The 22,206-nt window shown below is 45.1% G+C and overlaps 2 protein-coding genes and 1 pseudogene across 3 annotated transcripts in view; 1 reads left to right on the top strand and 2 right to left on the bottom strand.

Annotated features, from left to right (window-relative positions):
* Window positions 1-15,117, bottom strand: part of P2RX7 (purinergic receptor P2X 7) — a 47,784-nt gene extending 32,667 nt beyond the window's left edge. For both annotated transcript variants that reach the window (XM_044244302.1, XM_044244303.1), the window contains exon 1: window positions 14,913-15,117. In XM_044244302.1, the coding sequence (XP_044100237.1) occupies window positions 14,913-15,037 (125 nt within the window). In that variant the 5' untranslated portion in view covers window positions 15,038-15,117. The remainder of the gene's footprint in view (window positions 1-14,912) is intronic.
* IFT81 (intraflagellar transport 81) overlaps window positions 1-22,206 on the top strand; it is a 145,187-nt gene that overhangs the window by 10,460 nt on the left and 112,521 nt on the right. The gene's annotated exons all lie outside the window — the stretch shown is intronic.
* On the bottom strand, window positions 3,776-3,851 carry LOC122903827 (annotated as a pseudogene).

Raw genomic sequence — 22,206 nt, 5'->3', positions numbered from 1 at the left:
TTTCAGCTAGAAGAAGCTACAGTTCTGTGCATGCTGAAGACTGAAAACCCATGGGTCCCTCTGGTGCGTGGGCAGGAAGGAGCTGGGGGCTTACAGACGCCTTGGAGGATGGGGAGAAAGACATGGTGCAGTGGGAAGCTGACGAACCTGGGCAGGTCAAAGAGGACTAATGGGAAGGGAAGTGGGCACTCAAGGCAGGTGTGGCTTCAGGAGGCGGGCTACAGAGGGATGGGAAGGAGGGAGGGACAGAGAATGAGCTCAGCTATGGAACTCTGAGGCTCACACACAGCTCCAACTCAACAGGTGTAGATGAAGGTGTTCACCGTGAAGAGGACTTGCACACCCTGGATATGAAGGGCTTTCTCTTATTGGCACCTTAGGGGGCCCTATGCCAGCATGGTGAGAGAGTCCTCGAAGGGCCTCAGGCCGGGAAGCACAGCTCAGCAAAGCCTGACTCTCCCTCACAGCTCATGGGCTCACTGAGTAAAGGTAAAGCAAAAGGATGGGATCTGAAAGTGAACCACCCCAGATCTGGGTAACTGACACTTAGCTCAAGGCCAACATTTTCTTGGCCCCTAAAGGGACTGCGGGCCCTGGGCACTGTGTCCCCTGGGGCTCATGGAGAAGTTGGGCCCACAGCCACTGCTTTTTGTGTTTAAAACCCCAAGAGAAGAATCCAGTTATTTTCATCCCTGCCCTACTCAGCGGTGGGATGAGGTCTGCAAGGGGTCAAGGACAGCAACAGATGCACTGAGAAGAAAGTGGAGGAGAGCCTGCACCCCCAAGGCAAATTAAGTACCAACTGTATTAGTTTTCTATTGCTCCTGTAACAAATTCCCACAAGCTTAGTGTCTTGATAGAAATTTATTCTCTTAGTTCTGGGGGTCAGATACCTAAAAATGGTCTTAAGGGGCTGAAATCAAGGTGACGTCTGGGGACTGGTTCCTTCTGGAAGCTCCATGAGACAATCTGTTCCTCATCTTTTCTAGCTTCTGGAAGCTGCCTTGGCATTCCTGGGCTCCTAGCCCCATCACTCCAACATCAGCTCCCATTGTCATATCTCCTTTTTCTAGCTTGGGCCCTCTTGACTCTTTTGAGTACTTTTGTGATTAAGTTCGGGATGCTCAGATAATGAAGGATAATCTCCCCATCTCAAGATCTTGAACTCAATTACATCAATTACTTAATTACAAAAGTTCTTTTGCCCATACAGATTCACAGGTCCTAGGGATTGGGAGTGGAAGGAAATCTTTTGCGGGCCATTATTTAGTCTCCCCCAATACAGTTGGCCTGTTGTAGCTTTATAAGAGCCCTCCCACATTCCACCTTACGCCATCGTTTCCTGAGCTAGAGTGAAGGAGTTTCAGTTTCTTGTTACCCACGGCTTAGCTACGACATCATCTTCACTTCTAATTTCTTTTGGCTATTGCATTTCTTTTCCATCAGCCAACACTTCTGGAAAACCTTTCCTTATAATGTTTCCCAAATACTCTCTCTCATTCAAAGATCATGTACTCCAGAATACAATACTTTCTACACATTCAACTACATGGAGAACAGCGAGTGAATCTTAATCTATTAGTTAAAGTTTATCAGTTAGAGGAAAAATAATGGATACATGTAAAATCCTAACCTTGAACCAAAAAACTCAGTTATGCCAGTACAAACCAGAGCCCAACCAAGTGGCAGAAGTTTATGTTAGAGGCCTGAACATTTTAGATAATCCTGAGCCCATATGAACCAACATTATGTTATATCATCCAGAAGAAGACAAAACAACAAAACAAACAATTAGTGTAATCTTAAGCTTCAGTGAAAAAAGCAGAATATTTCACTCTTGGGTGGTGGTAAGCCAAGGGCTTATGGCCACAGTAGGCAGCAAGCTGTAAGAGCCCTGTGTTTGGGTTTTATGAGACATATTTTTCAAGAAAACCCTGTTAATTGTTGTAAAAGTGTAAAATTTCACAGAACTGCACAAAGAATATGAAAAACTTCTGGTATCCTCCCTCCCGGAGTTTACTGCTGTTGAAACAGAATGTCTTCTAAGCATCTCTTTATGCCCACATCTTTGACACCCAAACATGACCACACTCTACATACATTATAACAAAAATAACTTGTTATTTTTACTCAATAATATATTATTAAATCTTTCCACAACAGTGGTGATAAATGTATGATAAAGACAGATCCATGATATGGAATCACTTTTAGTCATTACAGAGAATTCTAGTTGTTTAGATTAGAACCTATGAAATTGATCATTTTTTAGACCAAAGGAGTAGATATTGGCAATTCCATATAGTTCAACGTAAGAGGAGAGTTGTGATAATTTGCCCCCAGTCTCTTCCTGGTGGATATTTAACTGGAAGTTCTGCTCAGTTTTTCCAGTTATAAACTCTTTTTTTGGTAACCCTGATACAGCTCTTACTGTGTGCCAAGCACTCTTTTTTTTTTTTTTAAAGATTTTATTTATTTATTTGACAGAGAGATCACAAGTAGGCAGAGAGGCAGGCAGAGAGAGAGGAAGGGAAGCAGGCCCCCTGCTGAGCAGAGAGCCCGATGTGGGACTCGATCCCAGGACCCTGAGATCATGACCTGAGCCGAAGGCAGTGGCTTAACCCACTGAGCCACCCAGGTGCCCTGCCAAGCACTCTTTTAAGCATATTTTAAAAAATTATTATTATTTAAGATTTTATTTATTTATTTGGCAGAGAGAGAGAGATCACAAGTAGGCAGAGAGGTAGGCAGAGAGAGAGAGAGGGAAGCAGGCTCCTCGCTGAGCAGAGAGCCCAATACGGACCCTGAGATCATGACCTGAGCTGAAAGCAGAGGCTTAACCCACTGAGCCACCCAGGCACCCCAAGCATATGTTAATAATATGTATTAACTCATTCAATCCTCACCTCCCCCAAAACATCCCTGTAAGGAAGGTCTTGGTATTGTCCCCACCTTATATCTGAGCAGACTGTGGTACAGACAAAGCGAGCCTCAGTTCACATAGTGCTTTGGACTGAATGTTTGTGGCTCCCTAAAGTTCAAATTTTGAAACCTAACCCCTCATGCAATGGTAGTAGGAGGTGAGGCATTTGAGAAGTAATTAGGTCATGAGGACTGAAGGGATTAATGCCCTTACGAAAGAGTTTCCAGAAACTCCTTGCCCCTTCTATCATGTGAGAACACAGCAAAATGATGGCTTTCTGTGAAGCAGGAAGTGCATATTCACCAGACACCTTATGTGCCGGCACCTTGATCTTAGAATTCCCAGCCTCCGGAACTGTGAAAAGCACATTTCTGTCATTTATAAGCTACTCTGTCGGTGATATTTTGTTATAGCGGCCCCAATAGACTAAGTCACAGAATAGCAAACACTGGCCCCACGTCTTACGCTTTTTTTGGATGCCATTATAAATGCAATGATTTTTATTAATTTTCTTTTTTACTTTCCTCATGCTGGTGTACAGAAACACAGTTGGTTTTTATGTGTGGATCTCATACCTCCAAACTTTACTGAATTGGTTTATTAACTTTAATGGCTTTTTGTGACCTCTTTTGGATTCTCCATATATAGGATCATATTATCTGAGTGGTATTTTACTTCTTCCTTTCCAATTTGGATGGCGTGCATTTCTTTTTCTTGCCTAATTGCTCTGGCTAGAACTTTCAGTACAGTGTTGAACAGCAGCAGTGAAAACAGGCATCCTTGTCTTGTTCCTGATCTTCGGGGAGGGGGTAAGCCTTGAGTCTTTCACCATGGAGGCGAAATCTGTTCTCTTCATCCTTGCGTGGGGGCCATGCTAATCTTCTCTGTATTGTTCCAATTTTAGTATATGTGCTGCCGAAGCGAGCACTGTTCTCTTCAGTGCTATGCTTCATTGCCTCTCCACCCTCTTCTCTCACGTCGCCAGGCATGTACTTGCAAAAGAATCTTTTTGCACCAAAGATAAATTTCACACCCTAAGATAAATTTCTGGGTTAAAGGATGCATACATTTTGTATTCAATTCATTTTACCAAACCACAAAACGTTGAACCATTTCATGCTTCCACCAGCAAAGCAAGAGCGTGCACCACTTCTAAGAGGGCCTTGACAAAACAAGCGTGCGGTTGTGTGGGCTTGGCTGAGAGAGTAAGGGAAATGGATACCATGTTGAGGGCACATGGCCAGAGGGATTGAGGTCATTATTTTAAAGTAAAGGGAAAATACAGTAGCAGGGTACAGCCATGTGAAGACTGTCAACTAGAAAAGGGATCACAGGACAGAACTCTAAAGGGGAGAATGACAGGGAGACTGATTTGGGCTCAGTGTAAGGAAGAAATGTCTAATGGTTAGTCCGAGAAAAGAATAAGCTTTCTTTGTGGTTGCTAGTTGGTGACAGTGATGATGATGATGATGATGATGATTTTCATTTATCTCATCATCTCCCTTTCTCTGGTCTCCTTTCCATCTGCATTCTGACATCATTTCCCACCTTAAAAATAAACCCTCTCTCGACCCCACATTCTCCTCCTACCACCACCACTCAGTGCCTCTCTTCTCCTTTGTAGCCAAGGCCCTTGCAAGAGTGAGTCACCACATCCATTTCTGCATCTCCATTCACTCCTCCGCCCACTCCAGTCTGGCTCCTGCTCCACCCCTTCTCTAAAGCCTCTCTTGCCAAGTAAACAGTGACGTCATCCTTGCTCTATCTGATAGACATACTACAGATCTGATCTTCCTAAAACTGTCAGCAGCATTTGACCCCGATGACTGTGCCACCCCCTCTTCCCCTTCTTCCCTTAACTTCCTGGAATCCACATTCTCCTATCTTTGGGTCTCCATGGCCACCCCTCTGAGTATCCTTCAGGGACTTCTGTGCTCCCATCACTTAACTGTTAGCGTTCAGGGCACCTGAATTGTGGCTCAGTTGGATGGGCCACTGCCTTCGGCTCAGGTCATGATCCCGGAGTTCTGGGATCGAGTTCCGCATCGGGCTCCCAGCTCTGCAGGGAGTCTGCTTCTACCTCTGACCTTCTTCCCTCTCATGCTCTCTCCCAGTCTCTCTCAAATCAATAAATGATATCTTTAAATGTTAGCACTCCTCAGGGGTTTGTTCTAAGCCCTCCTTGGCTCCTCATTTACATCTACGCTTGCTGGCCAGTTGTAGCAACTCTCATGGTTCTAGTTACCATTTATATGCTGGTGATATAAAAATCTCTATCTCTAGTTCCAGATTCACATATCTATCTATCTACTAAGCATCCAAATTTATATGTCCCATAGACATGACAATGTATATTGACAATGTATGGCTTCAGTTCTGAACTCATCTTCCACCCCAGATGGGCACCTCCCCCCACATTTCCTATCCCACTAAGTTCTCCCACCACACATCAGTTGCCCAATCCAGAAACATTCCTTAGCATCCTTTCCCTCATTACCCCTCAACCATTCAACTGTTAAATCCTGTTTTATCTTCCTAATGCTATTCATCTATTTCTCTCCTCTGCCATCGTCACCTCCTCCGTCTGGGTCACCATCACCTCTCACCTAGGCCACCGGGTAGCCTGAATGGTCTCCTTGCCTCCATTTGTGCTCCTGTCTCCTCCATATTCTAGGTGATTTACTAGTAAAAGCTTGGGCTCTGGAGTGAGAAGCTTGGGTTCAATCTTGGCTCTACCACTTCCTAGCTATGTGGCCGTGTGTAAGTTACTTAACCTTCTTGGGTCATTGTTTACTCTTTTGTAATAAGGATATATTAGCATTATATTGGGCAGGGTATCTGGTTCTAAACAGAATCCACTCTGCTGAGTTTGAGAAGAAATACTGTCTAGAAAAGGCAAATCTGCATGGTTGAAATTTTTCATAATGAAATGTTGGTGGCAGGGTGAGGAGGACTCTCTGAGCTTTCTCAGTGTCCTCAGGATGAAGTTCAAGGCTGTTCATAATACGATCCTTGCTGGCTTCTCCAGTCCCACCTTCGCCTCCCCTTCTTGGCACCTTGCACGTCAGCCAGCTGACGCGTGCTGCTCTGTGAATAGTCTACCGGATCGGGTCCTTTCTCTTTTCAGCTCTGTGCTAAAAACCCAGGAGGGTTGGGAGGTTCCTGCCCTGGATGGGAGGCTGGGCTGGTGTGGTGGTGCCCAGAAGCCTGTGGGCGTGTGAGAGCTGGTCCACAGAGAAGCCTCGGTTTCCAGGGTGAAATGAGAAAACCAGGATAACAAGGCAATCTCTCCATAAAGCTAAATTTATTCATTTGAAAGGACCGTTTTTGTAGACTGGGTGCTTCCAGCTTTCTTAATGTTTTGTGTGGGCATTAATGGAGGGATGCCGATAATGGTAGTAGTCGTTTGCTTCCTTGACATCGCTAACGGTGCTGTTAGGCGATAAGCTTGCTGCCCCTCAGTCTTCCTCCTGTCCGTAAAGGCATCCTCAGCCACCTGGGAACCCAGAGTCATCTTCTTCCTCCTAGCAAATCTGTCAGTCCTGCCTCCAAAACTTACTCCCGCTTTGCCCACTTCTGACAAGATCGGGCGCGTTCAGGGTGGTATGGCCGTAGACCGCTTTGCCCACTTCTGTCCACCTGCACTGTCCCGTTAACATCGGGGTCGCCACCTCTCTCATCTGGGTGACTCTGGTGCCCTTCTCACTGCCCTTCTCCTGTCACTCTTGCCACCCTGATCTGCCTTTTGCGCAGAGGCCCAAGAGCTCTTTTAGAAACAGGAATCAAATGGTTTCACTATCCTCTGTAAATCCTGTCCCTGAGGAACAAATTCCAGCTCTTCCCGCAGTCTGGCCCTTGCCTACGTCTTCTCTGCCCTTGGTCCCTGCTCCTCCCTCCTCTCTCACCAGCTTCTGGAACATACTACCTTCTGGGGGCTCCTTGTTTTTGCTTTCAGATATGTGCATTCACTGTTCTTTCGGTCCCTTGAGTCAGGTGGCTGGATTCTCCTCTTCCTAGAGGCAGTCTCCTCCTGAAATGGGTTTTCTCTGCCCCCCCCCATCTCTATCATATCACCCAGGGGTTCAGGGTAGGATGAGAACGTGGCAAATCTCTTCACGTTTCTATTGCCCTCAAGTGGCAGGAACCATAGCAGGGCCATGCCTGGGTTGGATTTGCCCCTCCCCAGCCTCTGGTGTCTGCTCCCATGTCTGTGGTGGACTCACTTCCACTCAGTTGGAAAAGGCCTCACAGGTAGGTGTGTGGCAACCCTCCCATGAAACAGGCAACCAGCCTGGACTCAGGACAATCTTGTGCTTCTCTTAGCCTGAGCAGAGGTTGACTGGTTAAGGGAGAAGAAGCAGTTTGAGTGGAGTGTGTTCTCCTTTTTTCTCTCAACCTTTCCTACTCTTCTTTAGTCACTGGAAAAGCTTCTGAGAGGGCTGGTCTCCAGGAGGGAGGGAAATCTTCCCAAGAAAATGAAAATATCTTACTTCTCTGCTTAAAATCCTCCTACGGCTTCTCAACTCACTGAGAATAAAATCCAAAGAACGCGAGTGGCCTCCAAGGCTCGGAATGATCTGCCCTTCCTCCCCAACCGGGGTTATCTCTCCAGTTCACCCACTTCCTCTCATGCACTAAGTTGTTTCCTCTGTTCCAGGCACCCTGACCTCCTTGCTTGAACACCCTATCAAGTCTCTACCTCAGGGCCTTTGTATTTGCTGTTCCCTCACCAGAAACACCCTTCTAGATACTTCATGTTGTAAAGTTTCACAGGCGAGGTAAACACAACACCAGGCAAGGTGGGCACAATGCAAGATTTATTAAAGGCACTCTCCAGTGAAGTTTCAGGGCTCAGGAGAAGGGGAGGCAGGAAAGTCAAGGCGGGAGGAGGTGGGCACTCTAGGGCAGGGTTCCTCCACTTGGAAAGGGGAAGTTGAGGAAGTCACATGGGCTCACATCCATATATGGTAGGGTATTTTGGTGATTGGAGGTACGGGGTGGGGGTCCTAATACTTCTGTCTCCTGTATAGGTATCGGGTTACCTATGGAGATGTGACCTGGGCAGACATCCTTTTGGCAGGAGAGTCAAGAGTTAAGGAAAGGGGGGGGGGGCTGGCTGGAAGGCGGTCATTTCTATTGTTCCTCCTGCACTCCCGAGCCTGCCAACCCAACACATGTCTTGTTCCCTCCCTTCATGCCGATCCTAGCCCAAATGTCTCTACCCCACATGCACTCATATTTGCCCATTAGCATTCTTTGTTCTCTTCTATGCTTTATTACCCTTTATCATTTATCACCGTCAGATATTTAGTTATGTCTTTTTTCTTTCTTTCTTTTTTTTTTTTTGTATTGTATCTCACTCTTCCACTGGCATGTAACCCCCTGAGTTGTAGGAACTTTGTTTCACTCACCGTTATAATCTCTAGAGCCATCAACAGTTCCTGACTCATAGTAGATAGTCAGAAATTTATATGGGGGAATAAATGAACGATAGAAAAGGGTAAACTTATGGGATCCTCATTCCAGCCTCCCTCCTTGTCCTGTACTTGCCCAGGCCAACCCAGAAAGACAAAGATTGTGCTGAAGAAGGAAGAATGATCAATTGAACAAGGGTTTAGGAGGCCTACTACTCAGGCTTTCTCAGTCTGCTGGGTCACCACTTCAGTAGTATGCTTTCTGGGTTAAGAGAATTGGATTGGTTTTGGATTTGAATCCTTTTTGAAACCCACTTTCTACCTGGATGATATTTCAGAAATTAACTCCATCTTTCATAGCTTTTCTTTCCTTATCTGTGCAACAATGAAAAGAATACCTACATCCCCGTATATCAATTGAGATGATATAAATAAAGCCAGCTGGATAAGAAAGTTATTTTTATTGTCATTCAGGCTTTTTCAGTTAGTTTTCCTGGGAGTGTAGTCATCATTATCCCATTCTTCCCACCTCATTGAGGCCAGAGGGCAAAACAGAATCATGGCTTGGAAAACCCTGTGGGATTCCTGGAGCCGATTCTCAGAGGAAATCTCTGTTGAGAATACTAAGGGCCCTGCAATAACCTGGGGCAGAGTCTCCACAGTGCAGGTGCGGGGCTGAGACAAGCTAAGGATAGAGTAGTAGACTTCAGAAATCTCTGGAATTTCTGGTTTTTGGAAAGACCCTGTAATGGATGTTTTTCCTTTGCCCTACCCCCTTTCTTTTCCCATTTCTTCTGGCAACAGTATTCTTTCCTAAGGTAAAGTCTATGTATGTGATTCAGACTGGGCTCTGAGCCCTGCACCCTGTCCCTACTTCCTGCCACAGGAGTGAGCACGTGACCCAGGATTCGCCAATCAGGTGACACCATGCCCCTAGCCATGAGGATTGATTCAGAGTGGATATGTAATTCAAGCTCTACCAACCAGAGACTTTCCTGGGACTTAATGCCAGAACTATCAGGAAAGACTTGCCTGTTCCTCTGGAGTTACTGAGGATTTGAGTATAGCATCTTGCTACATAGAGAGCCTATTCAAGAACAAAGTCACACAGAGCCACAATGTGGGGAGAGAGGGCCAACCCAAGGGCATAGTTTGAGCTTTTAGAACCATCCATGTCTGAGGGCAGCTCCATCTCTTCCACTGTGTGGCTTGGTGCCTAACTTGAGTTAGGTCTCTGTCACTTACTATCCAGACAATTCTGACTAGCACAGGCCTATTCAGCATCCTGTCTACACACTTCTGTAACCTTGGAAGCTGGAGCCACTTAACCCCGCCTATAGCTGTAGCCCTGCCTTTGATTCCAATCTGAACTTGGTTTTGAGGAACTGTGAGATGCTAACCAGCCTTTTGTCTTATTTCTTCTAATGACAGCCCCTTCCTTGCACCCCAGTCTCAATAACTGAAGCCCTGTCTTACTTCATTATCCTGGCTCTTTGCCTTTGCAACCCTAGGATGGACAGGCTCTGAACTGAGGAGGCCACAGCTAGAATCCACAACCTACTTCTACGTGTCTTGACTATTACCTGAGCCTGTCTGGACTTCCAGCCTGTGATCCATACCGTCCCATTTGATATAAACTACCACCCCAGTCCCTGTGCACCATGGGTCTCCCCATTTCACCACAGGGCCTCACAGTACAACTTAAGGCAGCATTTCCCAAGCAGTGGTCTATGGGACTCCATTCATGGGATGTAAATAGATATTCCGTTAGCATGGAGGGGAAAAAAACCAAGCTGGCAACACTTTTTCTTTAATTTTATCTTTTAAAATATAAAAAAATGGAGTAGTATTTTACATAGGGGTCACCTTCTAAAGTCAGTACTTAAGGTAAAAATCATGTCTTGTCGGGCGCCTGGGTGGCTCAGTTGGTTGAGCCACTGCCTTTGGCTCAGGTCATGATCCCAGAGTCCAGGGATCGAGTCCCGTATTGGGCTTCCAGCTCCATGGGCAGTCTGCTTCTCCTGCTCACCTTCTCCCCTCTCATGCTCTCTCTCTGTGTCTCTCTCACTTTCTCAAATAAATAAATAAAATCTTTTAAAAAAATCATGTCTTGTCAACACAAGGTTGGTAAAACCTTGAGTTGTCCACAAGGCACAGCAAACAGACCTTCTACCTTCCAACAAGCCCATCAGAGCCCATTTTTCCCCCCAGTTCTGGAATAAGTTGCCGTTTTTCCAGTTTTGCTCCAGGTGAAAATTTAGGGGACATGTAAGGTGGAGAGTGTGTATCTAGATTCATAGGTAGGGTGACAAGATGGTTACTCTGTCGAAAGCATGTGGGAACAGACAGGCAAGGATCCCCAACTTGGGGACCTCATCTCAAACCTGGTCTGGGGCACCCATTCACTTAGTCATTACACTGTTGAAATTGTGCTGTCTCTCCAGGCTCCCATGGAACACACATTGCTGGGTTTGAGGGAGTTAAATGTGTGGAAGATAAGATTCCACCTTGTGAGCGAACAAAATTTCTCATTACAAGTCGCTCTCATGAGAATCTGTTCTTATATATTGCTTTTAAGAAATCATGTGCCAAGAATATCAGGAAATCACGTCACCTGTTTCATGGAATCGTGATGCATGATCTATGTGTTGGGTCGGGCCCAGGAATGCAGGAGGAACAATAGAAATGACGCTGGGGCCGCCATCTTCCAGCCTCCCCGCCTTCCTTAACCCTTGATTCTCCCGCCAAAGGGATGTACGCCCAGGTCACATCTCCATAGGTAACCCGATACCTATGCAGGAAACAGGAGTATCAGGACCCCCACCCCATACCCTCCGATCACCAAATACCCTACCATATATGGATGTGAGCCCATGCCCTGCCTTGGCCCATTAAAAGACCCCCACCAACTCCCTCCCAGTGTGACTTCTCCGACTCTGCTTTCCAGAGTTGCGGAATGTTATGCCCCAATAATGGGTCCGTGATTAAAGGAGCGAGACTGATACAAAGTGAAAGTCAAGCGAAAGCTTTATTTTGCACCAAGCACCAAGAATCAAACTGGCTGGCCAGGGCCGTGCCTCTTACAGAGAGGGCGACCCCGCTCTCCTTTAGGGATTGGCTTTTAAGGGCAAAGGCCATGTGGTTGGGCCTGGCCACGAAGAGGTGGCCTATGAAATTGTTTAACACACAGAGAAAACTGCACAATGTTGCTAGGTGACCAATTGAATTACAGGTTCACCTTGGTTAGGATTGGCGCCCAAAGGGCTCCCAAAGGGCGGGGTCCATACTCCTTGGTAGCTAGGGAGACAGTATGCAACCCCCACCACTGATGGATGTCTCCACCTGGCCTGACCCATCCTTGAATCTGAGCTTTGTTACCTGAGGCTGGTTTCCTGGGACTTGTTTTTAAGTAAGTTCCCTGGGGGAAGGGGAGCAGGGACAGTTTAAGGGTTAAACAACAAGGTTATTGTTTAACCTCAATGGAATCCTCTGGCTAAAATATAAAAATATAAAATAGGTTCTTACACGGAACCTCAACCAAAGGTACCCACCTCCTCCTGGCCTGACTTTCCTGGCTCCCCTTCTCCTGAGCCCTGAAACTTCACCGGAGAGTGCCTTTAATAAATCTTGCCTTGCACACACCTTGCCTGGTGTTGTGTTTACCTCGCCTGCGAAACTTTACACTATGTACTGGTGCATAAAGGAGCATTTCCTAAGTATGCTCCTTGTCTTCAGTTCTATGATATCTGGCTTAAGTAACGTGTCTTATTTTAGAATTTAATATATGTGTTTATTATTTAGTGTTTGTTACATAGTAAACATATGCATCAAATTGCAATAATCCTAGTAATATTATTAATAAGAAGAATTAACACTTGGTGAGGGCTTGCCGTACACCAGGTATTTTTAAAACAACTTTACATTTAGTAACTCATTTAATCCTTACGACAACCTTTGTCCCCATTTTACAGATGAGAAAACCAAGGCTCAAAGCGGTGGAGGATTATGGAATCCACCTTCCAGACCTCAGATCCTGGGTGTGGGCTTTGACAGTCAAAGGAGACAGTGCATATGAAAATGCCTATTATATACAAAAAGATTATTTTTTCATTCTTTTTTTATTCAAGTATAATTAGTAGTTTTATATTAGTTTCAGGTGTATGATATAATGATTCAACAATTCTATGTATTTCACAGTGCTCATCAAGATAAGTATACTCTTAATCTCTTTTATCTATCTTACCCATCTTTCTACTTCCCTCCCCTTTGGCAGCCACCAGTTAATTCTCTGTATTTAAGAGTCTGGTTTTTTGTTTACATCCTTTTTTTCTTTGTTCATTTGTTTTGTTTCTTAAATTCCATGCATGAGTGAAATTTAACTGACTGACTTACTTCACTTATTTCACTTAGGACCCTCTAGGCCCATCCATGGTGTTGCAAATGGCAAGATTTCAGTCTTTTTTATGACTGAGCAAAATTCCATTATATATCTCCTACATCTTCTTTTTTTTTTTTTTTTAAGATTTTATTTATTTATTTGACAGGCAGAGATCGCAAGTAGGCAGAGAGGCAGGCAGAGAAAGAGAGGGAAGCAGGCTTCCCACTGAGCAAAGAGCCTGATGCAGGCTCGATCCCACAACCCTGGGATCATGACCTGAGCCTAAGGCAGAGGCTTAACCCACTGAGCCACCCAGGTGCCCCCTCCTACATCTTCTTTATCATTCCTTTTCAGTGGACACTTGGGTTGCTTCCGCATCTTGGCTATTGTAAATAATGCTGCCATAAATGTAGAGATGCACGTATCTTTTCCAAGTAGTATTTTCATTTTCTTCGGGTAAATACCCAGTAGTGAAATTACTGGATTCTATGGTAATTCTATTTTTTTAAGTCAAAATGATTATTTTTAAAGATAGCTGCTATTTGTAGAGCTCTTACCCTATGCCAGACATGGAGAAGTGTTTGCCATGCCTTTTCTTATTTAATTATGACGATTCTATTAACAGATGCAGAAAGGGAGGCTCAGCGGGTAAGTGACCTGGCCAAGGAAACTAAGCCAGAGTTATAAAATAGGTTGCTCCAACCCTTAGCCACACTGTCTGACCTTAGCGATGCAAGTTCTCACCACCACCACCATCATCATCACAAAGAGCAATGGGGCATTAGCCAGTAAGGAACTGTGAATTAAAACCACAATGAGAACCACTAAGTAGGATGCCCATAATCCAAAAAACCAACAAGAGCTACTGTTTGGTAAGGATGTGGAGAAATTGGAACATACGTTGCTGGTGAGAATAGGAAATGGTGCAGCCGTTCCAAAAATGGGTGGTTACTTAAAATGTTGAAAATAAATTTACTGAATGATCTTTCAGTTTCACTTCTAGGTGTAATACCCAAGAAAACTGAAAACATGTTCATGCCAACAGGCATACACCCGTATTCATAGCAGCATTGTCCATTATCCATAATAGCCCCAAACTGGAAACAAGCCAAATGTCCACCCCCTCCAAGAAAGGTCCATCCAGACAATGGAATATTACTTGGCTATACAGAGGAAGGAAGTAGAGATACATGTTTCAACATGGGTGCACCTTGCAAACATGATGCAGAGTCAAAGAAGCTAGACAGAAAGGACCACATAGTGCACAATTCCATTTCTATGACATGTCCAGAATAGGCCAGTCCCAGAGACAGGGTGAATCAGTGGGTCACCAGAGCTACAGGGGAGCAGAAGGATTGGGAGTGATGGCTCAGGGCTATGGAGTTTATTTTTGAGGTGATGAAAATATTCTAGACTTGATTGTGGTGATGGTTGCACAAGTCTGAATATACTAAAACCCACTAAATTGTACCCTTCATTTATTTTTATAAAGATTTATTTATTTATCTGAGAAAGAGATCAAGTTCGCGAACAGGGGTAGGGACAAAGGGAGAAGGAGAGCATAGAGCTGATGTGGAGCTCAGTCCCACAACCTTGAGATCATGACCCGAGCCAAAATCAAGAGCTGGACACTCATCCGACTCAGCCACCCAGCCTCCCCTAATTTTTTCCCTTTAAATGAGTGAGTTGTGTAGTCTGTGAATTATATCTCAATAAGCTGTTAAGAAACAGACACGAAAAAGAGCAAGAGGGGGCCTTCCTGACACTAGAGAGGACAAGTTACATTGACAAGTCTGGTCCTATTCCTCCCCTCAGCAGTGATGACTCAGACAGATGCCAGGATTATCACCAGGTAGGCCCTGAATCCTTGCCTCCTCCCTTGGAATCCAGGGTTTGCCCTGTTTCCTACTTTCCCCAGGCATGCCCTGCCCAGCTTACCCTGGCAGGCCTGGGGTAAAACCCAAAGTGTGGCTTTGTCTCTTGTGGCTTCTTTCGGCAGCAGACTGGCACTGTTTCCTCCCGCCTGCAGCTGCTTCCCCACTACCCCAACCCCCTCCGGCCCCAGCTTGTTATGAGGGAAAAAGTCTCAGATTTAAAACCATGAGGAATTCAGGATGTGCACCAGAAGCTGCACCTTGGGGACTTTTGGGCTGTCAATCGCTGCAGACGTTTGGGGTCATCCCCACACCGCACTCACCTGATGTAAGAAAAGACCAGCATGTGCAGGATCCACTTAATGCTTCCATAATTCACGCTCTGGATCCGGAGGACTTTGTTTGTCTCATACTGGAAAATGCATTTCCAGTTGCAGCAGGCTGACATGGTGAGAGGCTCACTCTCCACCAGGGTCTGGACGAGGTCTCAACGCCCCCAGACCAGCCACAGCAGGTCCACCAGTAACAGGAAAATGAGACTCCCTGATTCTTAGCCGCAGCCTTTAAGTTTGAGTTCCTCCAATGACGGCAGAGTGGGGGCGGGCCCTGGCAGCTGCCCCAGATGTGGCTGGGGATAAACAAGAGAAGCGAAGTCCTACAAGCCTGGCTGGCAGATGACCCTGCTCCAGCCGGCCTCCCCCAGATGCCTGCACAAAGATGGTGTTCAAAGGAAGGGCATTTTTAGCATTCTCCCTTATCCCTTTCACTTTTTTGGACTCCTTTCAGTTGGGGGAGAGGGGCAGTTCTTCAAATGTCAGGAGACCCAGTGCTTCCATTGTGCCTTAGTAAAGGGCCTAGATCTTTCTGTTGCCTCAAGGCCTACTCATAGACTGACTGATCATTTTTACAACCCTTTTGTTCAACCCCAGATGTCTATGAATGCAGGGTGAATGAAGGTCTTCCTCTTCTCCCTCTCCACATTTCCTCCACAGCACTCTGTCTGTAGGTGATGGGGGGGAATCAGAATTGCTGGGGCTGGGGCGGGGAAGGACTTTATTTCTATGCTGGATATTTCCTGCGTGACCGTTGAGATCTGCTTTCTGCTCTGCCCCCATTTATGCCCATGACCTAGGCCAATCAGCCTAAGACCGTCAGAAACAAACTTGCCATTCAGCAAAATTAGGTTTACTGACTATTTCAGTGAGAAAGAGCTCGTGCCAGAGGAACTACCATCAAAGGGACAGAGTTAGGGTAGAGTTATGGGTGACGGTGGAGTCTTGATTAAATTTGAAAACAGATTTTGATAAGCTTAAAACAAAGCAGGTTTGTATAAAACAGTCAACCTCAGATCTGGATTGCAACGTGGACCCAGGGCTCTGCTTCCTTGTCAATGATAAAGCTAAGACAGCTGTTGAACGTTGTGCCTAGAAACCCTTTATCTGAAGCTCTGGTCCAAAGGTGCAAATTGAGGCCACTTCTGTGTGGCAAAAGTGGAATATTTCATTCTTACTGAGGCAATTTCCAATAGCAGATTTTCTGATAGTCTATGAATTTAGAGGATGACGTTTCTCAAGAAGAAAGCAACAGTGAGAGGCACCTGAGTGGTTCAGTTGGTTGGGTGTCTGTCTTCGGCTCAGGTCATGATCCTGGGGTTCTGGGATCGAGCCCTGAATTGGGCTCCCTGCTCAGCAGGAAGTCTGCTTCTCCTTCTGCCTGCTGCTTCCCCTGCTTGCGCGTTCTCTCTCTCTCACTCTCGTTCTATCTCAAATAAATAAATAAATAAAATCTTAAAAGGAAAATAAAAGGAAAGCAGTAATGACAAAAAAGATGAGGGAAAGTAGTATTATCATTTTACAGATACAGTGAAATACTGTTTCCTATTATTTTTGTAGCTGTCTTTATCCATTTCTGCTCTTCCAACCTGTTAAGTGGCCAAAGTATTTTTACTTTTGCAGTCTGAGTTAAATTTTACTTTCTCACTCAGGTGAACGGTATCAGGAGCTACCTTACCTCCTGGCTGTCAGTTCAGGATGCCGGAGAGCAGGAGGAAGGTGAGATTGAACACAAATTTTCTTGGCCCTTCTCGCAAGTGCACGTGGCAGGGCTCCTGGCCTTTCTGCTGAACTCATACACTGATCCCTCTTGCTCTTCCCTCTGCTTCCTCAGCCTTCTGTCTACTATTTCTCCCACTACCGCTTTCAGGATACTGTTCTTAATAAGCTTACCAGTGAGTTCTCAGTTGCCATATTTAGTGATAGCTTTTATTCCTTATTCTCTTTGACCTTTTGGACCAACACCATGTATCACCTCTTGAGCAGTTTCTTCCCTTGATTTCTGTGACTACCCTGGGTCCCTTCTTCTAGTTTCTCATCTTTTTTCAAAAAAGATTTTATTTATTTATTTATTTAAGAGACGGAGACAGAGCATGTGCTCGAGAGAGCACACGAGTTAGGGGAAGGGCAGAGGGAGAAGCAGGCTCCCCACTGAGCAGGGAGCCCAGCGGTCCTGAGGCTGGATCCCAGGACCCTGGGATCATGACCTGAGGCGAAGGCAGATGCTTACCTGACTGAGCTACCCAGGCACCCCTAGTTTCTCATCTTTACCTCTGTGACTCTTTGTCTTATCTTTCTATGACTCTTCTCTTTTTATATGTCAGTTCTAGTAAATTCTGTCTCAGCTTTTTTTATATTTCTGTAAGTCATGACCAGACAGGTTACGTTGCAATAACAAACAGCCCCCAAATCATGGCTTAAGAACCACAGATTACCCTGGAGGCTCTGATTATCCTAGTCTCTCGGAAAACAAAACTAATGGAACAGCCACTATCTTGAACTCTTGAATGAGAAATCTGGCAGGTCTTACATCGGCAGTTAAATACTATGAACTTGGGGCACCTGGGTGGCTCAATTGGTTAAACGTTTGACTTTTGGTTTCAGCCCAGGTCATGATCTCAAGGTCCTGGGTAGAGCCCTGCGTGGGGCTCTGTGCTCAACCAGGAGTCGGCTGAAGATTCTATCCCTCTCTCTTCTTCTTCCTCCTCCTCCCACCCCTCATGTGCACACGCATGCACTTGTGGGCTCTCTCTCATTAAAATAAATAAATAAATCCTTTTTAAAAAAAATATTTTGTTTATTTATTTGTTAGACAGAGAACACAGCAAGGGAAGCTGTAGGCAGAGGGAGAAGTAGCCTCACTGCTAAGCAGGGAGTCTGATGTGGGACCTGATCCCAGGACATGAGCTGAAGGCAGACGCTTGGCCTACTGAGCCACCCAGGTATCCTTAAATAAATAAAACTTAATAGAAAATACTCTGTTAACCATTTATATGTCTTCTTTGCAGAATTGTCTGTTCATGCCTTCTGCCCATTTTTTGACTTGATTATTTGTTTTTTGGGGTGTTGAGGTTGAGAAGTTCTTTATAGATCTTAGTTACCAGCCCTTTATCTGTAATATCATTTGCGAATATCTTATCCCATTCCATCGGTTGCCTTTCAGTTTTGTTGACTGTTTCCTTTGCTATGCAGAAACTTTTTATCTTGATGAAGTCCCAACAGTTCATTTTTGCTTGTTTCCCTTGCCTTTGGAGATGTATCATGAAAGAAGTTGTTGTGGCTGATGTCAGAGAGGTTACTTCCTGTGTTCTCCTCTAGGATTTTGATAGATTCCTATCTCACATTGAGGTCTTTCATTCATTTTGAGTTTATCTTTGTGTGGTGTAAGACTGGTGATCTGTATTAAGGAGGGCATGTGTTGTAATGAGTAATGGGTGTTATATGCAAATAATGATTCATGGAACGCTGCATCAAAAGCCAGTGATGAACTGTATGGTGACTAACATAGCATAAAAAAAAAAATACTCTGATCTAGAAATGATGCACTCCCTTTTGCCTCCAACTCATTGGTGAGAACTAGTCACTTGGCCCCATCTAACCACCAGGGAACCTGGAAATGCAGTGTCACCATATTTCCCTCTCTGTGCCCAGAAACAGAAGAAGCAGACATATTTAGTAATAGCACTAGTAACTTTTGCATTCTCTCCCTGGGATATTTCATCCACACACATTCTTTTAAAGAATCACCAAATGCTGAAAGAAAAGGGGATGGAAAGAGGGGTACATGTGTATATCATGTGTTTAACTACACATGGAGTATAGCTGGAAATAGGCCTACCACATATTCTGGGGACCCAGTGCAAAATGAAAATGTGGGGTCTCTCATTCAAAATTAAGAAATTCAAGATGGCAACAGCAAAGCATTAAATCAAGCTCAGGTCCCTTCTACATGTGGGTCCTTATGTAACTGCATGGGTCCCATGTCCATGAAGCTGGCTGTTTCTGGAAGGATGTATAAGATGGCCTCTGGGGAGGGAACAGGGGGATTTGTCAGTGTTTGTCAAGCAACTTATTTATCACCTTTCTATGAAGTTTTGCTACCATACTCACGCATTACTTTTTTAAAATCACAGGTAGATTTAAAAAATCTGTATCTTCAGACCAAACCTGCCCTCTGAGCTCCATACCTGTATAGTCTGTGAACCTCCAGACCTAAAAATCCCATAGATATTTAAAAATCACATCTTCAGGATGGCATACTTCCCCACAAAATAATAGTGCATTTAGGGACTGATTCGAGGGAGAGAGTAGAGACACGATCTGGACTACTTCTCCTTTAAGATCAGCTTGAGGGTGATTTTTAATAGGAGGTGTAGTTGTCAAGGGAAGATTGGGGGAAGGGATAGTTAAGATGGAAATATTTGAGTCATTCAAAGTGGAATGTCAGGAATAGTGGTTCCTGTTTCTTTGTTAAGTAGGAAGTCAAGTCATGAATAAAATTGGTCTTGGGGACTTAGGTGAATTTCTCTTCTAAGGAGTGTGTGTGTGTGTGTGTGTGTGTTTCTGGTTACAAGTCAGAAAATCAAGTGACTTTCTTTAGCAGAAATGGTAGTTTTTTGAGGAAACACTGTTGGCTTACAGAACTCAAGTACAGGAAACATGATAAGAACTTATTTACAGGAAAACTAAAATGTCCTGCTCTGAGGTGGCGCTTTCGGTTTGTTTGAAGCTGCGTTGTCCCGCCTCTGTCTGTCTCTCTCCAGCCACTGTGCATTTTCCTAAACACAGAACTTCTCTGCTCCTCTGGGGGCATGTCACCAAACTAGGCCATCATGGCATCCACATTAGGTGGCCACAGTTCACATCAGACCCCAGACCAACTGCTTAATTCCAGAGTCCCAGAGGAGTGAATCTGATTGGTTTAGTTATCTGTCTCTGGCCCAGTCACCTAAGGCTGTGGGCAGGGTCACAGAAGAAACCTGGGGTCAGGGGCCTATTGGGGAGGAAGAGGTAGAAGGAGGTGAAAGGGGGTCGAGGAGGAGCGGGGAGAGGTGAAGGGCGGACGAGAGGGAAGGAAGGAAGGAAAGAAAGTAAGGAGGGGGAGAAAGAAGTACGACTCTCAGAGAGTAGAGGCTCCTAGGCTGGGAGACTCAGATTAAGTAATCTGTTCTTCAGGTGGGACAACCCTGAGGCGGTCTAGGCAGTTTCCCAGAGGTCCCTGGTGGGATTGAGTCCCAGATGCCTACAGCAGTGACCTCTTCTTCAATACTTGCTGTACTGGCTTTCTTCCCTCCCTGTCTCACTTCCCCACTGCCCTTCCTGGCCTCACCTCCCAAATGAACTACTTGTCCCTGAATCCTTGCTTTAGGGCCCACTTTGGGGAAGCTCATTCTCTTTCAACCTCCTGTGGCTACTTGCTGTTAAGGAGTCAGGAATTTACCCCCAGAGCAATCGGTGGGTCTGTACGTAGAGTGGTGGCATGACCTAATTTATACTTCAGTAAAATCACTCTGGCTGCACCACGGAAAGTGGATAGAAGGGGCATGAGTGGAGGCAGGGAGGGGATCTGCCCAGGGAGGGGGTATAGTGACATGGAGGGGGACTGACAGTGGATCTCCGAAGGATCCAACACAAAGGGGACTAAGAGGCATCAAGGAAGGAAAGGAAAATGCAGAAAGAGTGTGTCTAGGAGCCAAAGGAAAACGGTTCCAGAATAAACCAGTGACAACAGGAAATAGTAAGAGGGATATAAAGCTGTGTGAATCAAGGCCCCTGGTGAGGAAATGGACAGATAAGCTAATGGAACAGATGGAGTCAAGTACTGAATGCAAACGTAGTAGGTGTGAATTTAGCAAATGACAAAAGCATTTAAAATCAATGGAGAGAAAGTACTCCAAATGTGCTCTCAGAGCAACTGGCTAGACATTTAGAGGAGTTTGGTGGAGGCAGGAGGGTGTGGTATCCTAACTTTCTAGATTTCAAAAGATGTGTAATTGTTTGAAATGTGATAGAATGATCCAAAGAAAGCAAAATCAGCTACACAAAGGGACATGCAAGTCAACGTTCTGTTTGTGTTTGTGGTGTGCACATTTTGCACTTTGGTAGAGAATCCAAACAAAGATAACTGGATGCCCCCTCTTCTTTAAAAAAAAAAAAAAAAGATTGATTTATTTATTTTAGGAGCGAGCGAGCGAGAGAGAGAGAGCGCCTGTGTGTGGGAGGAGCAGAGGAAGAGAATCTCAAGCAGACTTTTGGCTGAGTGAGGAGCCTGCCACAGCAGGGTCAGTCTCATGACCTTGAGATCATGACGTGAGCTGAAACCAAGAGTTGGTTGCTCAGCCAACTGAGCCACCCAGGTGTGCCTGGATGCCCTTTGAAATAACTCAGCTGACACCACACTTTCTCCGGGCCGCTGGTTGGTTCTTCCTTCAAACTCTGTGTCGGTGTCAATATCACTGTGAATTTTCAGTAAAGGTACTATGATAGGAGACTCATACCCACCTTCAGGAGTACAATATTTGAGCCAGGAAGTCACTGTGGTTTCTTTCGGCAGCTGGAGCTATAAAATAAAGTATGTCAAGTGATTTCCCCCCTCTGTATTTCTCCATGGCTGTTTCTCGTGAACATGCCTTTCTGGTCCTCTCTCCCTTCCCTCTCATCATCTAATTCAGAATTCTTATAATAAGTTGGTCAAGAGACTACTGCTTAGGGCTGTCACAGAGTCAGGAGAGAGTCCAGTGCCCTGGTATTCAAAACAGTTTTTCTTTGAATTACACTAACCAGTGCTGCCTAACTAACCACATGTGGCCATTGAAATTTAAGTTAATTAAAATTGAATGGATGGGGCGCCTGGGTGACTCAGTGGGTTAAAGCCTCTGCCTTCGGCTCAGGTCATGATCCCAGGGTCCTGGGATCGAGCCCCGCATCGGGCTCTCTGCTCAGCAGGGAGCCTGTTTCCTCCTCTCTGCCTACTTGTGATCTCTGTCTGTCAAATAAATAAATAAAAATCTTTAAAAAAATTGAATGGAATTTAAAATTCAGTTCTTCATTTGTACTCACCATATTTCACGTGCTCAATAGCCACATGTGGCTTATACTGTTAGGGCCAATTTAACGTTAAAACCTGTTAAACCCCTAGGGCCTACCTTGGCCTACTTAGCCATAGTGACTCCATGTTGCCTAAGTAGCCATTTTGTTTTTTAATAAATTCCTCAGCAGTTACTGATATTGGTTCCGGGTAACCGTTGCTAAAACACACACCTAAAATAAGGCCAGACGGGTAAAA

The sequence above is a fragment of the Neovison vison genome, chromosome 3 (genome assembly GCF_020171115.1).
Source record: "Neovison vison isolate M4711 chromosome 3, ASM_NN_V1, whole genome shotgun sequence".
NCBI classification, from domain to species: Eukaryota; Metazoa; Chordata; class Mammalia; order Carnivora; family Mustelidae; genus Neogale; species Neogale vison.
Note: the sequence above shows the minus strand (reverse complement) of the source record. Positions and strands in the feature narration are given on the sequence as shown.